The sequence below is a fragment of the Podarcis erhardii genome, assembly GCF_964252035.2.
Source record: "Podarcis erhardii genome assembly, chromosome: 11".
NCBI classification, from domain to species: Eukaryota; Metazoa; Chordata; class Lepidosauria; order Squamata; family Lacertidae; genus Podarcis; species Podarcis erhardii.
In genome coordinates, this window is record NC_138501.1 from 4,090,227 (window position 1) to 4,104,824 (window position 14,598).

At 40.8% G+C, this 14,598-nt stretch overlaps 1 protein-coding gene across 3 annotated transcripts in view; it reads left to right on the forward strand.

Moving 5' to 3' along the window:
• The window catches only part of VPS13A (vacuolar protein sorting 13 homolog A), a 151,053-nt gene that overhangs the window by 67,298 nt on the left and 69,157 nt on the right, over window positions 1-14,598 (forward strand). For all 3 annotated transcript variants that reach the window (XM_081880888.1, XM_081880886.1, XM_081880887.1), the window contains exons 22-31: window positions 627-744; window positions 1,847-1,985; window positions 4,950-5,037; window positions 7,747-7,916; window positions 10,361-10,517; window positions 11,870-11,949; window positions 12,956-13,015; window positions 13,105-13,255; window positions 14,263-14,379; window positions 14,487-14,590. In XM_081880888.1, coding sequence (XP_081737014.1) covers window positions 627-744; window positions 1,847-1,985; window positions 4,950-5,037; window positions 7,747-7,916; window positions 10,361-10,517; window positions 11,870-11,949; window positions 12,956-13,015; window positions 13,105-13,255; window positions 14,263-14,379; window positions 14,487-14,590 — 1,184 coding nt within the window. The remainder of the gene's footprint in view (window positions 1-626; window positions 745-1,846; window positions 1,986-4,949; window positions 5,038-7,746; window positions 7,917-10,360; window positions 10,518-11,869; window positions 11,950-12,955; window positions 13,016-13,104; window positions 13,256-14,262; window positions 14,380-14,486; window positions 14,591-14,598) is intronic.

Here is a 14,598-nt window from a genome sequence, read left to right on the forward strand (position 1 = left end):
TTTAATTACATGTGCAAAAGACCAGTGATTGCATCTTAGTTTACTAAAGATGTATGCTTAAATATCAAAGAGGAACAAAAAACATAAAAGAATCTTGAGGAAATGTGGGGGGATAATGTGTGCAGGAAAAATACAATACATTAGTTCAATGAGGGGAAAAGGTTTACAATATACAGTATTAGATTAATTACAACTTAATCATGGTTGACCCTTTCATCAGCCCACCTGAACACCACCTTACCTCTAGATAAGTTTACTAGATTCCCAGCCGTTTTACATAGCCTTTTAAGGGAAGAATATAGCTCGCCATCAAGAGTAGAATTCAGAAAACAGGCTCCTATAGTCTTAAATGCCTATCAGCAGATAATTATCAGTTTATAATTATCACAAGGATCAAGAAAATCAACTTAAATGGTATGCACACCACTTACGCATCTAGATGCACCCATGCATTTTGACTTCACAGTAACAAAAAAATACTACTAGAATTAATTAACAAATAAATTTGTGAAGTGGTCCATCATCTCTTTAAAACACTACGTGCTTTGGTGTGTATGCAGGCTTTAGGAAAAATGCGCATGAAACTGAGACTCAAACATTGTAATAGACATCTTTTCTATCTTTAGATGAAAACTGGGAGGAAGCTCGAAACTTACGATCCTCATCTCAGCATATCATACAGCCTCTGGATGTGAAAATGGAACTGAGCAGAGCAATGGTTGTAACAGATGCAAGAATGCCCAAGTATGACATTCTTGCTGTTAAGTGAATTTTCAGATTGCTGGCTTGGTAGAGAGCACAGGCACTGCTTCCATTGTCCTTCACTTTGAGAACAAACCATTTATTTTCAGCTTCCTGTTCTTTAAGAGCTATTCTCTAGAAGAGCTCTTATCCCATGACTTCTAAGTTTACTCAGAAGTATTTGTTGAGGGACATTGTCAAAAACTGTTTTGCCTGACAACAGTTCCAGTTACAGATAGGTAGCCGTGTTGGTCTGCCATAGTCAAAACAAAATAAAAAAATTCCTTCCAGTAGCACCTTAAAGACCAACTAAGTTAGTTCTAGGTGTGAGCTTTCGTGTGCATGCACACTTCTTCAGAAACTGTTGCCTGACAACAGTTTCTTTGAAACTGCTGCCCTGAATTCCTTGACAGAAAGGATGTAAGTTTTAAATAAATGCAAATAAAATAACATTTAAACCTTGGCAGAGCTAATCGGTGCAAGCTGATTGGTGCATGTTTCATTTTTATTATGTCCTTCAGATATTTATTTCAATGCATAGGTAGGGCTGAGGTCCTTTTGCCCCCTCCCCCCCAAAAATTGAGGGGGCCAGCTCCCCCATGTTAGTAGGCATTGCCATTGAGAGCCAGTGTGGTGTAGTGGTTAAGAGCGGTGGACTCGTAATCTGGGGAACCGGGTTCGCGTCTCCGCTCCTCCACATGCAGCTGCTGGGTGACCTTGGGCCAGTCACACTTCTCTGAAGTCTCTCAGCCCCACTCACCTCACAGAGTGTTTGTTGTGGGGGAGGAAGGGAAAGGAGAATGTTAGCCGCTTTGAGACTACTGAAGGGGAGTGAAAGGTGGGATATCAAATCCAAACTCTTCCTCTTCTTCATTCAAATGGCATGTGTGTGTCATGTCAATTATGTGGGGTGAGGCTTACCTGCCCCCCAATATTTTATTCAAGTTGGCACACCTGTTTCAATGTTAATTGTTCTTTTTAAAAATCATATATGCCAACCTGGGACCACTTGTGTTGTGGGGCTGGATTTAATTTATCAAATAGATTAATTCCCTAGTTCATGGCCCCCTTTGTTTTCAGATTGCTTTGTCTCTTTGTGTTATAGGTACAAAATGTTTGGTGAACTGCCATTACTGTCTTTCAATATCTCAGATGAGAAATTGAAATGTATTCTGGATCTTATTGATAGTATTCCTTTACCAGAAGCTCCTCCTGAAACTACTGCTACTACACAACCTTCCAAGGCAAGTGTTGTATTGAACTGGTAGAAACATTTGGTTAAGCTTCAACAATACTGGTAATTCTTCTGCCACTTCATCATAGTGCTCTTTTTAGCAATGGGATATTTCTCACTGTGGTAGACGTTCACACTAAATGAGTTTTTTTACCACCATGTATTTGCCGTGGTAGTGCTACTCAGCAGGACTTTGTTTCATATCTGGCTTGTAAGCTGAGGTTAAAGCAGAATTTCCCAATTCAGATATAATAGGAAACTGTGGTTTAAAGAAAGCATGATAAAAATAACAATGTCAGATGTACAGGAGGGAGTTCATGACTTGTTTGTGACCTGATAAAATACTGGAGCACTGACCCTATTGGTAAGTTTACATCCCTCACCTCCAAATATTGCCAAAATGACTCCCTCCCCAAGTTTGTTGACTTAGGGTTAGCAATATATGTGTTTCCCTTTTTCAGATAACATATTTCTAGATTTCCTGTTTTAGCAGTAAAGCAATTCCTATGCTTTTCTGAAGTCTCTTTGCTATCCTTTATGCTATCCTTTATTAGTCTGCTGCTCCTTAGAATGTTCTTTAAGTTTATTTATGGCTATATTCCTTTGAAATGATTTAAATCATTCATTTAGTCCAGATAGTTTCAGTAACTGGCAGTATAGTTTAGTATGTGAATTCTTACACTTTAGAGTTTTCTGAGTGTGTACAGTGGTACCTCAGGTTACATACGCTTCAGGGTACATACGCTTCAGGTTACACACTCCACTAAGCCAGAAATAGTGCTTCAGGTTAAGAACTTTGCTTCAGGATAAGAACAGAAATCGTGTTCCGGCGGCGCAGCGGCAGCAGGAGGCCCCATTAGCTGAAGTGGTGCTTCAGGTTAAGAACAGTTTTAGGTTAAGTATGGCCCTCCAGACTGAATTAAGTATTAAACCTGAGGTAAGGTACCCCTGCCCATACGGGCCAGTCGTGACCCACTCTAGGGTTGTGCGCTCATCTCACTCAAGAGGCCTGGAGCCGGCGCCGTCCAAAGACACTTCTGGGTCACGTGGCCAGCGTGATGAAGTTGCACTGATGAGCCAGCACCAGTGCCGCACACGGAAATGCCGTTTACCTTCCCGCTATAAAGCGGTACCTATTTATCTACTTGCACTTAGAGGTGCTTTCGAACTGCTAGGTGGGCAGGAGCTGGGATCGAAGGACGGGAGCTCACCCCGCCGCGGGGATTCGAACTGCCGACCTTATGATCAGCAAGTACTGGGCACTGAGGTTTTACCCACAGCGCCACCCGCGTCCCAAACCCGAGGTACCACTGTACTAATACAGAATCCTGAAGAAATGTTACAGTTAACATGTAACTGCAGACTGAAAGTTCCCTAGTCTGGAAATCAAAAAAGAGAAGAACATTCCTCTTCCGCTGGACCTCACTCAGCAGCTTTTGATATTTTATTTATTCGTGACATTCATGTAAACAATCATGGTATCTTGGAATGGCTTCCCAGAATGGAATTTGAAGGTGTTAATTTTATACCTGACCTTCCTAGACAGTTGTTTCCAGAAGGTAGTACTGGGTCTACGGCTGGCCTGTGACTGGTTGGGGCTGACGGGAGTCCAGCAACATCTGGCTAGCCAAAGCTTCCCTATCCCTGATTTATGATACCTATTTTGTCTCCTAAGCTGCTTTAAATTCTGTATAAAACTGGTGGGAGAAATTGTTCAGGGATTTGAAGTGCAATGTCTTTGGTATCTGGATCACACACACACACACACACACACGCGCGCGCGCAAACTCTGTCTGTCTGTGTCTGTCTGTCTCTGTGTTTTTCTTTGCCTCCATCTCTCCTTGCAGCCTAGGAAGAGATCTTGGGGCTGGGTGTGGGCAAAGAAATTGAATCTTAATCCAGACAAGACAGAGGGCCACCTGTTCTGTAGAACTCATGACCAGGGACAAGGATCCATTCTATGTTGGATGAGACTATACTTCACCTGAAGCCACAGGTTCATAGTCTGTGGGTGTTTCTGACCTTAACCCTGGATGCCCTAATGACAAGTGTTCTCAAAGGTGTCTTTGCCCAACTTGGGCTAGAGTACCAGTTTCATCTGTTTCTTCAAGTCTCAGTTCTGCCCATGTTAACACGTGCCTTAATATCATGTCTGGAGTATGTAGTCTGCTCTATGCAGAAATTTAATTCATCAGTAACATAGCATAGAGGTTATTAATTAAAGCTGCCTATTGGGAGCATGTAACTCCCCTTTTAAAGCAATTACACTGGCTGTCCATTTGTTTGAGACCAGTTCTCATGACCTTTTAAGGCCTTTGACAGTTTGGGACCAAGATATCAGAAGGACTGTCTTCTCTTGTTCAAAGCTGCCTGATCACAAAGGTAAACTCTGGAAGCTCTCTTGTCTGTTCCATCTCATCTATTATATTACTCCCAGACAAAGGAGAGAGCATTGCATTTGTGGTAGTCATGTCTAGGTTGTGGAAATCCCTCCCCAAAAAGGTTGATTCCAGCTTCCCCTTTTGGCTTTCCACTGGTGAACACCTTCCTGTTTAGGAATGCCAATGGTGTTAAACAGAAAGTCAATTTATGTTTTTTGTGACTTGTTTCATTATTAGTATTTCCTGTTGATGTTTTTTATTTCATTTTAATTGTCTATATTTATTGTTGTTATTTTTGTATCTTATGGTTATTGTTAGCTATCTTGAACAATCAATAAAGATGACACTTAAAATTGTCAAATAAAATATATTAACCAAATAATAGTCATTTTGTACATATAAATTTTTATTTTTATTATTATTTATTAAATTTGTGTACTGCCCTTCAGTCGTAGATCTCAGGGCACTTCATAGCATAAAAATACAAGATCAAAATACATAATAAAAACAAGAACAAACCAAACTAAGAACGCTCCCCTTGCCCCTACCCGCTCCCACAATAAATAAGTGTTACATATTGCTTTCTGTTTTAGCTTCAGGTATCATCACTGATAACAACACCACAAATGTCAACCTCTGTACTTCCATTTCTAGAATCTCTTTCGGTAGCTGGATCAAGTGGTAAATATTTTCTTCATTTTGTTTTTTGTTAATGTATGTTCAGAAAATGTTTATGATATCCTAATATTTATTATCTACATGTTTAAATTTTCAGGCAGTTTCTTTTCTAGGACCTAAACCAGACAAACAGATATGGTGCAATTTGGTGTGTGTGTGTGTGTGTGTGTGTGAAGAATTAGAGTAAAATTCTCACAAAAGTTGAACTTTTGAACCAGAGGAGTGTAGCTCAGAAGTGGTTATAAAAAAGAAAAAAAAAATCAAGCTGTGGAGTCATCCCACTGGAAGGATCCATCAATTATCAACACCTGCTCAAAGAAGTTGCCTCTGCCCTATTTTCAAGAATCCCTTCTCTCTTTGCCTCCTGTGCCATAATAGCTGATCCCATTCAACAAGATCCTCCAACGATTGGGAGAAGTTTTTCAGGGACAGGAGTTGACATGAGAAGGGGAATGTGGGGAAGCCGGTCACTGCCAGCTCCATGATTTTAATCCATATTCTATAGTTCATTTTCTGTTGTATATTTAAAAGATCTTTAAAAAATAGATAAGAGGTTGCATTCATTCAAAATTAGTTGTACTTAAATTCAGTTAAGTCAAATGTGAGACAGGCACCATCTCTGTTGCCTTTTCAGCAACCACTGAAGACCTTTTAATCAACAAGGCTTTAAAGTAGAGCTCTTTCCCAGTAAGCATCTGTATTTCAGTTGTTTAGTTGCTGTGCCTTTTATCTGTTCTGTGACCCTTTACAGTTTTTTCTTCAATCCTCTTTTTATCCTATAAGAATATGCTGGTGAATATGCTTGTGTATGTTGATGCAGAACCTGTCCTGCAAGGAGTTAAAGATATCTGTCCACTTACAGTAGATGTTACCTTAGCGCTGTTCAATTTGCTAGAAATGTCAGAAGAATCCATCTCTTTATTATGCCAGACTCAGAACCTATGGGCTACTGTAGTCGTAGTTCCATGGCATCCATGTCTGACAGGATCAGCAACATCTAGGATGTGGTCCTAGCTATTCTTCCTCTAAGAACAGTAGGCCTCATGACCTTTACTCAATGGCTTGCTATGATAGCTTTCTGTACGGTCCATCCCGTGGACATACACACACACGACGTTTAGGATGGCTTCTCTTCCTAAGCCAGAAGAAGATCAGAGCCAAGCACCACAATCCATTACTCATCTCTGCCCTCCTGAAACAAACTCTCATCCGGTGGCTGGACGCTGATCATCTCACATAGAACATTCCACTAAAAGGGCCTCAGAGAGCAGTAATCACTACTGATACAAGGCTTCATGGCTGGAAAGCTCATTATCTGCATCTTACAGCTCAGAGACAGTTGAGCCACTTAGAAAGGGAACACAGCTTAAAACGGCTGGAGCTCAGGGTAGTGCACTTAGCTCTCAGACACTTTAAAAACAGGCTTAAACAGATGCTCATCCCGGTCGTAATGGATAGTGTCACCACTAGGGTAGTTCTCATCTGACAGGGAAGCGCATAGGAGAACATGGCCTCCTTGGTGGTGCAGCCGATCAGCAGGGAGGCTTGGAGAATGGAACATTGGTCATTTATTGCAAATATTCATTTATTTGGCAGCCAAATGAGCCTGTCACACTGCACCCTACATATGTGCTTCTCAGTCTTCATTCCTCACTTCTCACTGATTGGGCCTTGCCCTTTTCACACAATGGAGGATTCCTATTTCTTTCATTTCTGTCTGGGGGTGCCTTGGCACCTGGTTCAAAAAGTGTTCAAGGGATTTTCCATGAACAGAAACTGTGGACACAGTTGAAATGTGGAAAAATATTAAAATTAATCTACAAGTTTCCTGCCTGGGCTATTAGGAGATGATGTAACCCACAGTGACTGGCTCACATTATCTGCTAGAGAAGACCCCTTCATTATAAGCAACCAGTGCTCCGTTTGCAGTTGTGAATTTACATGTGAGTTTACAAGCTGCTGCTGCTGCTCTTGCCTGCAAGTAGATACCCCAATTTATCACTTGATGTGCTAACTGGACAGATCTGCTTGGAAGGGACATAATTGGAGTGTTTTGTTTTTTTTTTAGTTATTATTATTATTATTATTATTTATACCCTGCCCATCTGGCTGGGTTTCCCCAGCCACTCTGGGTGGCTTTCAGCAAAATATTTAAATATAATGGTCTGTTAAACATTAAAAGCTTCCCTAAACAGGGAAGAAGACAGCCTTCAGATGTCTTCTAAAAGTCTGGTAGTTGTTTTTCTCTTTGACAGCTGGTGGGAGGGCGTTCCACAGGGCGGGTGCCACTACCAAGAAGGCCCTCTGCCTGGTTCCCTGCAGCTTGGCTTCTCACAGCGAGAGAACTGCCAAAAGGCCCTCAGCCCTGGACCTCATTACTAATTCATAAATTAGTGACTTCAGCAGCAAAATCTGGGAACTGTTATAGTGGAGATACTTTCTGTGATGAGGTCTTGATTGCATCAGTTGTTCCTGGTATGCCAGTGTTTCTCAAACTTCTCCAGCTGTTGTTGGACTAAAACTCCTATAATCCATGATCACTGGTCCTGCTAGCTAGGGATGATGGGAGTTGTAGTCCAACAACAGCTGGGGATCCAAGTTTTTAGTTTATAAAGGCAATTATAGTTATGTAATTATTGGATTATGTTAAATATATTTATGGCTTAAGTGTAAGCATTTCATGATAACCATTTAAACTATTATCATTATTAGAATCTGAAGAAGAATTTTTTGATGCCCCAAGCAGTCCTATAGAAGACTGGCCATTTTTTGAAGCTTCTTTGGGGTCCTCAAGTAGGCCTGGCAGCTTAAAGAAAAAGGCAGTGAGACGGGAATCGTTGAAAAATATGATTGATTTCCAACTAAGATTTGAAATACCTGAGGTAATATACTATTTTACCTTACCTTATGTCTCTTCGTGACTGATCCTAACATACTGCTGTGTGTTAAGTATGTTGCGTTCTTTATCGTTTGCATTTTTGCTTCACTTTTCAACAATAATCTAGCTGTTTCTGAGTTTTTTATTATTAGTTATCTCAGTTATGTGAATGAATAGAATGTAGATATTTCAATTAATTTTAACATAGTATTTAAAAAACCCTAGGATTTGAATCCAGAGTGTGTGGAAAAAGAAGCCAATGGTGCAACAAGACTTTCCCCCCTCCTTCTTAACTCTACATTCCCCTATCCCACACCCCAAAAAGCCTCTCATTAGGAGCAATGACCCTCATAAATGGCTAGAGATATGTTGCAGGTCACTGGAGTAGGAAAGGGAAATCTGTAGGAAAGGGAAATCAGAGGAAGTTTGCACAAGTAGACACTTAAAGGGAGGCTGTTTGGCAAGTACAGTTAGCTGTATCCTTCAATGTGGTGTTCCGCAGGGCTCGTTCCTATCCACCACGTTTAACATCTACATGAAACTGCTGGGTGGGGTTATCTGGAGGTTCAGAGAACATTGTCAGCAGTATGCTGATGACACTCAGCTCTATTTCTCCTTTACATCTGTAGGTGAGGCCGTGGAAGTGCTGGACCAGTGTCTTGCCTCAGTAATGGACTGGATGAGAGCCAACAAACTGAAGCTCAATCCAGATAAGACTGAGGCACTGTTAGTGGGTGGCTCCCAAGACAGATGGGCGGGAGTTCGCCTGCTCTTCACTTCCTCTGAAGGAGCAAATTTGTAGCTTGGGGGTATTTCTGGATACTTTGCTGTCGCTCAAGGCTTAGGGGACCTCAGTGGCCCGGAGTGCCTTCCATTAGCTTTGGCTGGTAACCCAGCTATGCCCCTATCTGGACAGGGGTAGCCTAACTACTGTTGTCTATGTTTTTGTAACCTCAAGGTTAGATTACTGCAGTGTGTTATACGTAGGGCTGCCTCTGAAGACAGTTCGGAAACTTGAGCTGGTGCCGAATTCAGTGGCCAGGTTGCTCACGGTTGCAAGACGGTTTGAGCATATTACACCCATCCTGGTCTGACTGCACTGGCTACCAATTAGTTTTTGGGCCCAATTCAAAGTGCTGGTTTTGACCTATAAAGCCTTAAACGACTCAGAAGCGCAATACCTCAAGGACCACCTTGTTCCATATGAACCTACCTGGACCCTGAGATCAACTTCTGGGGCCCTTCTTTGGGTGCCTCCTTCATGAGGGGCCCAGAGGGTGGCAACATGAGAACAGGTCATTTCTGCTGTGGCTCCCCATCTGTGGAATGCTCTTCCAAGGAAGTTTCGCCTGACACCTTCATTATACACCTTTAGATGCCAGGAAAAATTGTTCCTTTTTAACCAGGCCTTTGGTTGATCTGATTTACATCCTATGCCCTTTTAAAATGTGTTGCAGGGGGTTATTGGGTTGTTGTTTTTATTTTGATTATGTACTTTGTGGTTTAATATTCTGATTTTATCCTGTGAACCACCCTGAGACCTGTGGGTATTGGGTGGGGTATAAATTCAATTAACAACAACAACAACTGATAACATGTTAAATGCTGGTAACTAATCCTTCTGTCTATGTATAGCTAAAAACCTCTCACCTTAACTGGATTATCAGTATGTATATGGGGTAGAATCCAACCAAGTCATCGCTTCTACATAAAGATTAGCTCCTGTGCACCCCCTAAATCTGCTCTGGGAGTTCCCCAACCCTCTGGAGCAGATTTGGGGGTGTTGTGGGATATTTGTGGGGGAAGGAGGGGAGATGTTTTGTTGTATAAATCGTTATGCTGGTGGAATGAGTTAGTAGGATACCACCCATTTCTTCTTCAATATTGGTAGTGTTAGAATAATGGATATCTTCATAAAACTTTTCCCCTAAGTAGTTGGAAATGTACATGATCCATAACAGTTACTGATAATAAATCCTATCTCATTACTGCAGTCATCTATCTACCTATCTGCTTTGGAGTTCTCTTGACTGGACATGTAGAGGATTGCATTGTTTTGTAGTAATTGCCTGTAAATTTAAATTTGGTTCATAAAATATGAACATTGAAGAAATAAATACATTTGGAGGCAGGGCCCTTCATGACCAAATAGTATGCAGTGGCACTGAGAATGAAAAAAAACCCAACAGCTTTTCTTCTTTATATTTCTCACTGGATGCAATTGACAACTTTTAACGGAATAATGGAATAAAAGATGCCTAGGATGATGTTCCAAATCAGTTTTGTAGGAATGTGTAAACCAAGGAGGATTCTTGAAACTGTCTTCTACACCATATTCTAAAAAGCTTTTAAAGCTCTGCTTAGGTTTCTTCTCTTTATAAGCAGCTGCCCACCCCCAGCATGTCTGTTGGTTTGGTTGACTTAGCCCCATATTTTGTTTATACATAGGTGTTCCTTCAAGTGTCTCGTTTTACTGAAGGTATTGAAAAGCCAATTCTTCGTTTGGAGATTTATAGTTTAGGCACTGAGCTTAAGCTAAGAACATATGATATGGCAGCCACTGCTTTTCTTAAAGAGATTTGCTTAATGTGTCCAGAATACATGGGTAAGTATTTACCTCTGTGTTAAAATAATTATTAATTATTTGTGGCTGCTATTTAGGTTTCTGCTGGAAAGAGTTGTTGGGAAAATTAGTGTAAGGCATAGGGGGATTGGCAGACAACTCACAGCAAAGGCTTGCTCTTGAATATAGTCCTCCTTATCATTAGTTTATTTCTATGCCAGTTTTCCATATTAAAGCACACTGGCTCAGCTCACACCAGCGCCAGAAAAAAATGTGTAAGTTTGTGTTGTGAGCAGAATAGCATAGATAGCACCAGGTTCAGAACCACCTCTAGACTGTGCGCCCGTCCTTTCAGGAGAAGTATTATTCCATTCAGAGTCAGATCTAGACTTTGATTTTGATTGGCAGCTTTCCAAGCCACATTACTTCTGTCATATGCAAATTGAGCCTTAGCTTGAGCCTCATTCATTCCAGTGTCTCCTTCCCTCAGTATCTGTTCAGGGTTTCGACTGTCTCCCTGGAGTTACTAGGTGGTGGAAAAGAGAGATAGAGCTGTGCTATCATCTGCAAATTGATAACTCTTCAAGCCCAATCTCCTGATGAGTTATTTCGGTGCTCAAGGGATGGAATAGAACTACAGTGGTACCTTGGTTCTCAAACTTAATCTGTTCCGGAAGTCAGTTCCAAAACCAAAGCATTCCAAAACCAAGGCACACTTTCCCATAGAAAAACCAAGGCACGCTTTCCCATAGAAAGTAATGCAAAATGGATTAATCTGTTCCAGACTTTTAAAAACAACCCCTAAAACATAAATTCAACATGAATTTTATTATCTAACGAGACCATTTATCCATAAAATGAAAGCAATAAACCAGGCATGTCCAACTTCAACTAGGCTGCAATCTACCAAGTATCAAATACTGGCAGTGATCTACCCATTGTCATTGGAGGGACGAGGAGCACGCGCAGGGTGTGTGTATGGAAGGAGGTGGCTAAGTGGACACGGGAGGTGGGAGTTTAAGTGGCGGGAAGGAAAGGGAAGCAAAAGTTATCTCTCCCCGCTAAAGCAGCTCGCTCCCCCTCCAATCCAGCCCTTTCTTTCTCCCCCCCTCAAGCAGTTTCCCCCCCTCAAGCCAGCCCTTTCCCTCCCCCCCAAGCAGCTCTCCTCCCCGCAAGCCAGCCTTTCTGGATCCCTCCCCCCCCCCAGCACCCCTTTTTTTAGTTTAGCTTCTGAAACTAATTATAGAAATGATCTTATAATCTAATGATGATTAAATCATATATTGAGATCCTTTTCTGTCACTATTTATTGATCTGGCAACATAACTTTGGAAATACAGTAAGTAACTCCAGTGAGTATGTCATTTTGGCTATACTGTTCTTTGTTTTTTTAGATGATAAAAATAAGCCAGTTTACCTCATTTCAACACTGGATAATTTAATTGATGATCTTCTAGCCATTGAATATGTAAAGGTAAGAGTGCTGAAGGGAAGATACAAATTTTTTCTTCACCATAATACTGATGTGTTTTAAATACTATTTAAATTGACAAATAATCTTAATTATCTAGGATGCTGTAGAGTGGAAAATGTACAAAAAAGGACAGCTTGGGGGGGGTGACTCTGGGGAGGATACCATTGATATGTATATACTTTCTTCTCTCCATTTACACTAGAACTCGAGGTCATTTAGTGAAATGTATTTATTTAAATTATTTTCATCCCACTCTTCAGCAAAGCAGGGGGGGAGGCTCCCAGGTTAGCTTCCAGATACCAGTAATAAGACAGGACAGACAGAAGAGAGTATCATTTCACCTAAGACATTAATTTATGCATAATTATGTCACAAGATGTGGTGATGACCACAGTTCTAGATAGATTTAAAGTGAGATTAAGTAAATTTATGAAGAACGGCTAAATGGAGCTTCCATGTTCATTAGCCATGTGCCTCTGGAAGGGAAGGCAAATGACAAGGGGTGCCATTTTTCTTGCCTTTCGTTTTTGCTGTGGACTTCCCAGTGGCCATGGTTGAAGACAGAATGCTGGATTAGATGGGCCCTTGATCAAGTCTAGCAGAACACTATTTAAGTTAGTATGAGAGCCAGTGTGGTGTAGTGGTTAAGAGCGGTAGTCTTGTAATCTGGGGAACCGGGTTCGAGTCTCCGCTCCTCCACATGCAGCTGCTGGGTGACCTTGGGCTAGTCACAATTCTTTGAAGTCTCTCAGCCCCACTTACCTCACAGAGTGTTTGTTGTGGGGGAGGAAGGGAAAGGAGAATGTTAGCCGCTTTGAGACTCCTGAAGGGGAGTGAAAGGCGGGATATCAAATCCAAACTCTTCTTCTTCTTCTTCTATGTTAGTATCAGAACAAATACTGAGGAGCAGATGTAACAGCATTATCTATATTTCTGGATAGAGCTGGGTTGTATGGTATATAGTGTTTTCTCATTTTAACTGTCTTTATTTACCTTCTGAGAACAGGCAGATATTAATTGCCCAGATCTGAAAACTACTTATAAGAATGTGGTACAGCTCATAAAGGTAATAATGATGGCTTATTTTTGTAATTTTTGCTATGTCCAGGAAAGTGCATTCAAAACATATTCTTACTAAGATTACTTTGTTGTTAGGTTACTTTTTCTTCTGTAGATATCCATTTACACACAGAAGCACTTATGAGTACCATGAATTTCCTAAATAATCTTCTTCCGAAACAAGAGACAAGTACAGTAGAGATCGTCCAGGAAAAAGAAGAAAAGAAGGAAGTTCTTAAGAAACTTAGTAAGGTCTTTCAGTCTCAAACTCTTGTATTGCTAATTTTCTTCCCGCCTCATTTCACATCCTAGGCTTTTAAAAAGTGCATGCAGGAAAGTGTTTCAGGCTGGATGACAGCAAATGAAAATTGTGGGTCATGTTCATTTGCCCAAACCCTAATCTAGAAAATAATTCTCAAGTTTCTGTATAGAGTCGGGGTGGAAGAGGAATGTGCTTTAAACATGGTACTTCAGAATCAATAAAGTGCACATGGCAATCAGTAAAGTGCACATCAGTTACTCTGATAGTGTAAGCATTACTGAAGTGTATTGCCTACACCTCAGGAGAACTTTGTTCCTTCTTATTTCCATGTGTTATTTGAAGGAAGTTTAGTTTGAAGAAATCTCTCATGTACAGATAGAAAGTTGCATTTTGCCAAATCTACAGTCCTTAACTAAAACAGTTGGATGGCACCTCATACGCCTCCTTCTGGCAGCTCTGGCAGCTAAGCTTGTGCCAAGCGTATTGCTCTCCTTTTCTTTGTATCACATCAGCAAAGCTGAGGGGGATTGGTCGTCATCTGGGCAGCCCAGGACCTCGATACACACTGCCCAGGCTTGCACCCCTGGAGGTGCACTCCATTGTCTCTCAAGACAGATGGATGCCAACAGCACTGTCTTACTCAGCTTTGGAATCCTAGTATGTACTGAGGATTAGAGAAAACCTATGAAGTGACAGCCTGTTCTCTGCTTATGTAGCCTTGCCTGTGTCAAGTCATGCCCCGAGGAAAGAGGCATAAAGACATTATTTCTTGGTAATATTTAGTCATTTCTGTTTACTTGAAAGATACTGCTTTAACTCTAATGGCATGTTGCACGAAAAAAATAAAATAAACCAATCTGTAGAGCTACTACTTTCATAGTTTGCATTCCTCTCTGTATTTGTGCACTGTGTTTTTGTACAACTGTGATCCTCGTTGGAATTCAGATCTCTAATTCCAAATATAACATTTTTTGCTTTTAACTTTCCCATAGCTTCAAAAAAGTCAAAGTATGAAGATGTTTGTGATCTCCATGTTTGTGCAGACATGTCCTGTTTACGCATTTTTATAAGAGAACAAAAAAGCTGGATATCTGAAATCCGTATTGAAGGTAAGACTAAAATGCCAATTGCAATATTTAAAGGTTACTAGAACCCAGGGGAAGTACCTTGAAGATTGTGCCATATTAGATTTGTTAATTAATACTGTTAAATTTAGGTCTTGATAGTGAGGTGAAGATGAAGAAAGAAACAACTGAAGTATCAGCAAACTTAAAGAATATCGTTATTTTGGATTGTGATAAGGCAGCACTGCATAAAAAGGTATGTGT